The sequence below is a fragment of the Austrofundulus limnaeus genome, unplaced genomic scaffold (genome assembly GCF_001266775.1).
Source record: "Austrofundulus limnaeus strain Quisiro unplaced genomic scaffold, Austrofundulus_limnaeus-1.0 Scaffold40, whole genome shotgun sequence".
Taxonomy (NCBI): domain Eukaryota; kingdom Metazoa; phylum Chordata; class Actinopteri; order Cyprinodontiformes; family Rivulidae; genus Austrofundulus; species Austrofundulus limnaeus.
The window spans coordinates 1,478,799-1,488,040 of NW_013952442.1; the positions used below are offsets into that span (position 1 = coordinate 1,478,799).

A 9,242-nucleotide genomic window follows, 5' to 3' on the forward strand; every position below is an offset into this window, starting at 1 on the left:
GTTTTGGGGTTTGAAAGCCACTGGGACATCATGTTTAGAAAATAAACGTCTCAGTTTCTCCAAAACACCCGCAACATATGGAATAACCACTGGTTTGGGTCTGGGTTTGGGGTCTTCATTTTCACCTGAAGGTTGCATCCTTCAGGACAGGACTCCATGCAACCTTCAGGTGAAAATGATTACAAATTAGTTATATTAGTTATATTATTATTATTAGTATTACAAAAATTTGATGTCACAGGCACTTTAAGATGCTGCAGTCCATCACTTTTGGAATGACAGCCAGAAGTTTTTTCTGAAAGTTGGGATGCAAAACAAAACCTACAGTTACAGCACATACTTGCAGATATGTTGTTCACTGTTACTGTTGGGATTTTCAATTTACAGAAACTTTAACTTTAACTTTAAAAAACTTTATTGTCATGTTGCATGCACAAGGTGTATACCAGGGGTGTCAAACTCCTGTCCTCGAGGGCCGCTATCCTGCATGTTTTAGAGGTTTTCTTGCTCCAACACACCTGATTTTGATCGCTGGGTGATTAACAGGCTTCTGCCCAATTTGAAGAGTTAATTCAATCACTGAATCAGGTGTGTTGGAGCTGGAAAACCTCTAAAACATGCAGGATAGCGGCCCTCGAGGACTGGAGTTTGACACCCCTGGTGTATACAAAACGAAATTTCGTTGCATACGGCTCAGGACAGTGTTTTGAGCTTTCAAAAATACAGTATAAAATATGCATGTAAATATAAAAATATAGAGTGCAGGAATGACAGTAAAATAGAAGTTCTTTAGTTCTGTACATGGGCAAGATATAAAGTGAGACCAGATACTAAGTACAGTGAGGTTAAGAGTTCAGCAATCTGATGGCAAGTGGGAAGAAACTGTTTCGGAACCTGGAGGTCCTGCACCGGATGCTGCGGAACCTCTTTCCAGAGGGCAGCAGGGAGAACCATCCATAGTGGGGGTGTGAGGGGTCACTGACGATGTTTCGGCCTCGGGACACGCAGCGCCGGGATGAAAGGTCCTGAATTGAGGGAAGGGGGGCCCCGATGATCCTCTCTGCTGTCCGCGGCTATAACTCATTGCACACATTAGACACGTGGCAATAGTGACTGAGTGTTTTTTTAAAGTTAAAGTTAAAGTTTGACCCCAGCTTCACCAGGGCTGTTCATCATTTCTTCTGGGCTTTACTCCTAAACCATCGGCTATAACTCATTGCACACATTAGACACGTGGCAATAGTGACTGAGTGTGATGAACAAATGTCAGGGTTTTCACTTTGACTCACAGAAATAAACATTCCCCATCTAAAAACTGCCTTGTTGTCATTTTTCTTCATTACTTTAATTTGATGCAAGCAGTTCCTTCTCCAATGATCTCTTGGCTTTTGTTCCAGTTTTGGACTTTCAACATTTTGTTTTGACTGGATAGATTCCCATTCCTTAAGAGCAAGATAAAGGCAAAGTATCACAGAAATGCACAACATCTGCATTCTCTGCAAACAGTGAACGTGTTAGAATGCTGTTCTCTGCAAATGATTTGCTCTTGGGTCACAGGCTACTTTCTCTACTTTATCAGCAAGATATATTTCAGACATGATTGTGCAGAAAGATAGATTGTTGAAAAAAAAAGTCCACATCTGGGTCCTCTTACCTCTTTCCTCCCTCTCCCTCTCTTTGTTGGCTCTTTCTCTCTCTTTCTCCATCCACTTTTCATCTGTCTCATCCTCTTTCCTCTCTGCAGTAAAAACAACAGTGGTAACTTTATAAATATGACATAAAGAGTAAAGAAATTTGTGTTGGACTGATTGTGTCTTTGTTGTAACAATGCTTCATGGCAATAAATCTTATACAGTTGAAAAGTCTGTTGATTTCTTCTTAAACGATGCCACATTTGTTACAAAACTTTTTTAAACTGCTTTTATGGGTTGAGAAGCAATACTAAGCTCTCATGTAAAACTTGTCTTATCTTGTCTGCCAACGCAAACCTGATTATTCTGCTATTGACTCTTGTCTTGAGCTTCTGGTTCCATACGTGCCGACTATCTGGTGCCTGATTGACCGCACCTGTGAGCAACCAGTGACAACTTCAATTCCTCTCTATTGTACCCTACTAGATGACAACTCTTACCCAACTGAGCAGGGTTTGTCAGAAACTACCTTCAGAATTTGGCAGTGGATGGGATGCCATCCCATAGCAGTGACCAGGCTAGTGAGCAGCATGAGGAGGATGTGCTAGGCTACAGTTGTATATGGTTCTTCCACATGCTACCCTGTTTATTAAATGAACAATATTTATTGAGTAAATAAACTGTTAAATTGCCAATATTTTTTCTTCTGACTTCAAAAATCTAATCCATTATTCCACACCAAGCAGAAGTTAACAGCAGAACAAGCTGTCATTTGTGGAGACTATTGAGACTGTTTTTATCTGCTGTTCAGCCCACAAATACATTTTCAAACAAATTTGGCAACATTTAAGAGGAAATTAACAGTTTTTTCAACAATAAAAGATTTACGGCCACGAAGCATTGTTACATAAAAGAAATAATCAACCAAACATTTTTTTTACATTTTGTGCAAAGTTCAGAAATACCTGTATATCTACAAGCACAGCCAATGTGGAGCAGTGAAAATTTTCTGTTTTAAAATGGTTGTCAAGGACTTAATAACTTGAAAAGTTATTGATCCCTTTTAAGATTTGCCACAAGGATGAAGCTTAACTGATGGGATTAATAGAGACTATTTAGGTCTGATGTATTTTATCTGTGAGTGGCACTTACTCATTCCATATTCATCGTAATCATCATACCAGGTCCTATCAAAGGGAGCAGTGGGTGTGGGTTCTTCTGTGTTAAAACAAACACACACAAACAGACAATTAAACAACTTTGTTCACAGTTTATAGAAGTGTTGCTATTTAACAATTGGGATTACATAGTTTAATCTGCTGTTTTAAAGCTTTGCCCTGCCCTGATTCTCTCAACCACAAGAGTAGCTTTGTTTGTACGACGCCTGCCGTGTAATTAAGCTGTTAAAGCTTTAATTTACATTTACAAGAATCATAACTTTGCTGGGATCTGATGACAGGGCTGCATTTAACACCGCAACACAACTATGGAGGTTTTATTTCTTTGATGACAAAGTGGAACGGCACAAATCCACCCTCTCCGGTCTGAAAAGTAGGGCAGGTTGCTGAAAGACTCACTCTAATGTCATTCCCATGTGTCCATGAGAGGCTCAAATGGAATTTCATATGACTCATAGCTCCTACTAGTAATGTCTCTCTGGTCAATTGCTTGATTGGAAAATCCTCTATTTTTTCTCATTAAACAGTTTATTTTCTGATATGTTTGTGTGAGAGCTGCAAACCTGGAAGAGTTTCTACTTCGATTTCAGGCTCGACCTCTTCACCTTCAGGAAATGGTAGATTGTCTGGCACCTCAACTGCAGGAGGAGGAAAAACAGAACACAGACTAAAAACAACACAAATCTGAGGGAAGCATTGAAACCTAAAAAAAGGATTAAAAAACAAAAAGGATGCATAAATTGGGGAATGTGCTGAAAGAGCAGAAGAGTGAATGAGTAAAAACACATTTTGTTTGGTTTGAGGAGGGTCTGGATGTGATCACAATCTCTTCCCTTTTGGTTGCGGAGAAATTTTAAAACTACCAACCACTGAGCTGACTGGATGTGCTGCTGATCAGTCAGCGAACAAAGCAAACCAGCCTGTTTAGAGACATCAGTGTGTTGTGTACTACCATGTGTGTGTTACGCTGAGTTGAAAACTGACCAGAAAACCTTCATTTTCCTGTGATCATTTCCAACATTCTCCGGTATTTCCCCATGTCTCATACAAGTCTGTGTTTAGTTTTTTCCCCTAAAACGAATCAATTGTAAACTTTAACAGAGTTATTTTAACTGTTTCAAGCTGTTTTTTCTCCCCCTTAGAAATACCTTAACAGAGGCAGATTGTTCTTATTCCTATTTGAACATTGCAGTGAAATCAGGAACGACACGGTGGAAGTCGTTTCATCAGCTTGTGTTTCTCTTTTTGAAAATGTTAATTTTCTACAGGAAATTGGTAACTCTTCCTGTTGTTTTTCTTTGTTTTTGACAGACCCTGCTCAGATAAAGTTATATAAAGTTGGTAATAGTGATCCACTAAAGTTCACACAAAACCTAAGAAAAAATTAAAGACCTAGCATTCCTTGAAGGAATGTATATCGTCCACATTTAAAAGACACAGTTAACCATGACGTGCACCCTGGTGTGCTAATACAAGATGTACATCCACATGTCCTGAAAGTTTCATTAAAGTGTCTGTGACTTCAAATTTTTGTAATAAATCTGAATGTATTTTTGGAAAGACAACATTAAAAACATATTGCAAATAAAAACTCATCCCGTTAAGATGAACAGTTGTTGAGATATTTGCCTGTGAAGTAACAGGAAGTGATGTCAAAGGGGAATGTCTGCATGTGAACAGAGCATTGCTACAACAGCCAACAACCCAGGCTGTAGAGAAGAATCTGATGTTCCTTAAGATTATTTTGAGTCACTATCAGAGAGAAATGAAAAAGAGTCAGAGTTCAAATAATATTGTTTCAATAAACAAAGACCAGAGATCCCCTTTGATGTCACTTCCTGTTTTGTTTTGGCTGAGCCAAATTCAAAAGAACAGCACTTTAAGCTCCATCCAGTTGTTCATGAGATATTTTGCTTACATTTCAGAACATACTGACATAAACCTTATTGCCTGCTTTTCAGGACATCATCAATAATCTGATTCACGGTTCACACACTGTCGCCGCAAACCTCTTTTTGTCACACAGAAGCTGAAAAGACTCAAACATACATGTGGCATCCCAGTAATCGCTGTCATCCGGTCCAGTCTTCCCCGTGTCAGGAGCCCCGGTGGTCGGCTCCACCTCCGTCCAGTAGCCGTCTGTCACAGGAGCGTACGGTTCTGTCTCATCTTGCTTCCACGTGTCCTCGTAGACGGGCGGAGAAGTGGACGGCTCCTGCTCCTCTGGTTTCCAGTAGTCGTCGTAGATGTCTGTCACAGGAGCAGCTGGGTCTTCGTCCTCTGGCTTCCAGAAGTCATATGGGGGGTCTGTGCCTGGGGGTGAGGTAGCGTCGGGCTCCCAGTATTCGTCTGTGTCTGGGGGTGAGGTAGCGTCGGGCCCCCAGTATTCATCGTCAGGTTTCCAGTAATCATTGTCATTTTCTGACAGAGAAACAGAAAAAGACTGACTCAGGGCTCAGTTATGAAGAGAAAATGTAATATCATCACTCTTAGACTTGTATTTTTGGAAATACACTGATCTAAACCTTGATGTCTCTACTTAATATTTAATAAATGATCTCAAGTAACATTTTATTCTTGAAATTTTGGTTTCAGTTTCATATCTTTTTGAGTAAATCATCTCCTATTAAGACCACTTAAAATCCAAAGTCTGAAGCGGTACAGACGTTTGGTTGCCTTGATTGAGCGCTAACCATCTTTAAGGCACTTTCTGATGCCTGGGAACCAGATGAACTCCAGGTCTCTGGGTTCAGAAAACATCTGGACCCCTTCTGTTCTGTTCTATGCACCTGTCCCAGGTTGAAGACTGCGCCGGTGCAAGTTGATGTCTCATAGGTTGCAGGTTTAACAATTATATCTGGAGACATTTTAGTTTTAAAAGTCCTTTTCTTAAATGTTGATAAATGACATTTAATTCAAACGTTTAGACTTACACGCCAGTATGTTTTACTGTAGAGTCTTTATTCGCCATGATCCTGTCTGTCTTCATGGGGGAAGTTTTACCAAACCCATGTGTTCAACCATAAGTAAGGGGCTGGAATAAAGCTTCAATGTAGTGTGACCCAATAAAATTCATAGGGCGTAAGGAGCTCACCAGAGTCAGGATAGTAGTCTGGGTAGGGCTGAGGTTCTGTGGGGGGTTCAGTAGGTAGAGCTGGAAGCATCAAACAGACTCCAGGTCAGCACAACTCAAGAAAGTGATTCATGTACGAACTGCTGTCTGTTCTTACTTGTGGTGGTGGGCGGTAGAGTCGTTGTCGTTTTCTGCTTGTCCTTCTTTTTTCCCTTCTTGTCAGTTTTAGGCTTCTTGGTGGTGTTTGGATCCTTTGGTTCTTTGTTCTTCTTGTCCTTCTTCTTCTTTTTGCCTTCGTCCGGCGCTCGCCTCACTCTGCTCCAAATGCCTGGAGGAGGAAACAAGTTTTTCAGATTAGCAGAATTATTAATACTTTTTTCTCTCTCTCTCTTTGAAAATACACCCACCCCCTGGATAATGCCTGTTCCAAAACCACAAATTCTAAATGGAAGCTTCTCAAGATATAGAATTGCATTTCTCTCATGATAAAGACCAACACTTTCACACTTTTGCATCCTTTCTGAACCTGTGTTTGTGCTCTGCAGTAAAGGCTTTTCTGTGAAACCCAAAAGGCTGTGTTGTAATGGAGATTCCAGACTGCTGGGTCCATTTCAGTGGTTTCTGGAGATATCTCAATGTTTCCTTTTAAGTCCTTCTAAAGCAGCATTTTCATGGAAAACCTGTTTCTTCCTTTCCATTAGCTGTGAGCACCAAGAACTCAGATTGAATGACATCAAATCTGTCGTGGTGCCCAATAAACTGATCATTCTCACTTCTTGAACTTCAGGGAGGCTTAATAAACTGATCGTTAGGATTTATGTTTAGTAAAGTCTAGAGAGGAAGCTCCAGGAAATAAAGTGCTCAATGTTTGAGTGGATTAGTCCGCAGAGGCTTTCAAGTTTTCCAGCGTAAAAGCGTAGAGTCTGCATTAGCCATGGAGGGAAGTTAGTGGAAAAAGTTAACACCTTACAAGCTCAAGCCCTGAACACACAGGTCTGCTGTGGACAGGTGAACATCTTTCTTCAGCCACTTGGAGGTGTCGATGAACATTTACTGCTTGTGTCTGTGTCACATTTTACTTCCTCAGCTTACCCGTCTGTGCAGCTCCGTCTGAGTCTCTCCTGAGCCTGATGCTGCCTTTCAGTAGGTCCTCTGCCAGCTCCTGCTGACTTTCGGGCTCATCCAGAGACCCATCTCGCACCTCATCCTCCGTCTGCGCCTCCTCTTGGGGCTGCAGGAGAGAAACTATCCCTCCGGCACTCCTCCCTCCTTTGGGAATCAGCAGGCAGCAAAGGGCCAACAAAGCCACAGACACAGTCACAGCATGACTTTTCATATCTGCTGCTCCTCCAGCTGCAAAAAACAAAATAAAAAAATCTTCAGGTTTGGAACTTCTCTGTTTCAGTCGTCCAGTACACAGCAGTTATTGTCCAAAAGGATTCAAATTTCAACCCCTTTTTTTGTCACCACTATATGATTTAAATTTTTTTACTCCAGCAGGGAGGTCTCCTCAGCTCCACACAGCCTCAGTGTGTCAGCCTGACTCAGTCTGGGCTAGACGGGAATGAAAAGGGGGGGTCAGAGGGGAGGGATAGGCAGGGAGGAGGGCTGCAGGGAGACAGGATACAGAGCTAAAGGAACAATCCAGTCAAATGAATAGACAGAGCCACTAATTACCCTGCAGTTAGGATCAGCTGAAACAACAGAACAAGGCCAGAGGATCCCGTTCACCTGCCCGACGAGTCACAACACAGAGGGTCTGCAGGTGAGACCCTAGACTGTTTGGCTGCGGGGGGAGAGAGCTGAACAGCAAGAGACAGGAGCAACTCCTCCAACTCCAAGAGGAGGAGGAGGAGGAGGAGGAAAGGGGCACAAGGGAGGGAAAAAGGAGGGTTTCCTGTATTGAATGATGGCTGAAATGTGTCGAGGAAGCTGAAACTGAACTGTTAAATCTAAGCTGTGCAGAAGAAGAGCAAACAAAGGCTAACAGCTACAATTAGCAAATCAGAAGCTCACACTAGCAAAATAGTGGCTAAAAGAAGCAAACCATGGTGCTAAATCGAAAATCAGCAAAAACAGTAACTAAAATTAGCAAAACGTGGCTAAAGGCTACAAAATGGTACAGCTAAAAGTAGCAAAGTGGTAGCACATAGCTAAAATTCAAACACATTACAGCTCAATGAAATAAAAACAAAGCCATATGCTGAAGTAGCTTAAAGGAGAACAAGGTTTTTGAGATCTTAATGTATTTAATTGGGGGTATCTCTTCAAAATAAAGTTAAATGTTCTGAGAAGTATTAATGACGGGATAGTAGAAAAAACAAGTTCAAATCGAGCTGAATGTTTTGGCAGATGACAGAATTATAAACTTTTAAAAATCTGTTTTCTTTGCCATCCCACCACCCCGTTTTTTACTCTAACTACATTTGGGAAATTTTGTCAGGTTCTTTCAGTGTCGTATTTAGTTTACTGCCAGTAAGATGAATTTGTACTCTCTGGTCAAACAGAAATAGTAAGTTTTAGCCAAGAGTTTGATTGCTGATAAAACAGTGAACAAATTAGTGCCTATGGAAATCTTTTAATGGTGGGGGTGGTGGTGGTGGGGTGGGGGGTAGGTGCCACCCAATGGCACCATAACAGAATTTCAGGAGATTCAGTGTCTATGGGTGTGTGTGTGCCAGGAAACATCTCAGATTTTTGCCCAAAGTTCTCCTGAAGAATCCATATTTACTTGTATCTGTCATGTAAGCCTCCTGGTAAAGTGTCCAGGATTTCCTCTGGAGACACGTGGACAGGCACAAACACACACCTGCTGAAATAATTGAACTTGTGCAGTCTCAAGAGTGTGGGTTCAGGAAAGCCAAAGAGGATTGGACTTTAGGAAAACTATCAAACTGTGGAGTCAGATCTGTGGAGGGTATGACTGTGGCTGTGAAGAATGCAGCAGGAGGTTCAGGCGATTAGGTCAAGCAGGGGGGCAACACTGGAGGAGATAAAACAAAAGCTGTGTTAAAACAACAAAAAAGCATATTTCCATGCACTTTGCACCACGGAGCACCTTTATTTGCCATGTTTGCTAGCTACAGATAGTTCCTTTTAAAGGCCTAAGTGTATTCATGTAGATGTTTAGATGTTAAACCTTTAAATCGATGCATCAAAGTAAAATATTTGGCTTCAGTCAGACAAGTTTACTTAAATATTCCTGTTTTATGTTACAACAAACCCTCCCAGAAGACTGTGGTGTTGATGGACCTGACGCTGTCCTCTTGCTGTATGTGGGTCCATATATTTCCACGTGTCAGCATAAAGCAGAGCAGCATTATGCAGAATGCTGAGCGTCTGTGCACACAGCCTTGAGCT

General features: G+C 41.4%; 1 protein-coding gene across 2 annotated transcripts in view; it reads right to left on the reverse strand.

Moving 5' to 3' along the window:
• aebp1b (AE binding protein 1b) overlaps positions 1-7,956 on the reverse strand; it is a 19,716-nt gene extending 11,760 nt beyond the window's left edge. Inside the window, exons 1-8 of one of the 2 annotated variants that reach the window (XM_014007214.1) lie at positions 7,560-7,956; positions 6,975-7,235; positions 6,040-6,210; positions 5,904-5,963; positions 4,859-5,230; positions 3,373-3,447; positions 2,784-2,849; positions 1,655-1,738 (exon numbers count right to left, since the gene is read on the reverse strand). In XM_014007214.1, coding sequence (XP_013862668.1) covers positions 1,655-1,738; positions 2,784-2,849; positions 3,373-3,447; positions 4,859-5,230; positions 5,904-5,963; positions 6,040-6,210; positions 6,975-7,218 — 1,072 coding nt within the window. In that variant the 5' untranslated portion in view covers positions 7,219-7,235; positions 7,560-7,956. Of the gene's footprint in view, positions 1-1,654; positions 1,739-2,783; positions 2,850-3,372; positions 3,448-4,858; positions 5,231-5,903; positions 5,964-6,039; positions 6,211-6,974; positions 7,236-7,374 lie in introns of both variants that reach the window. The other variant, XM_014007215.1, reaches the window with a different exon arrangement.
• Positions 7,957-9,242: the final 1,286 nt, after the last annotated feature.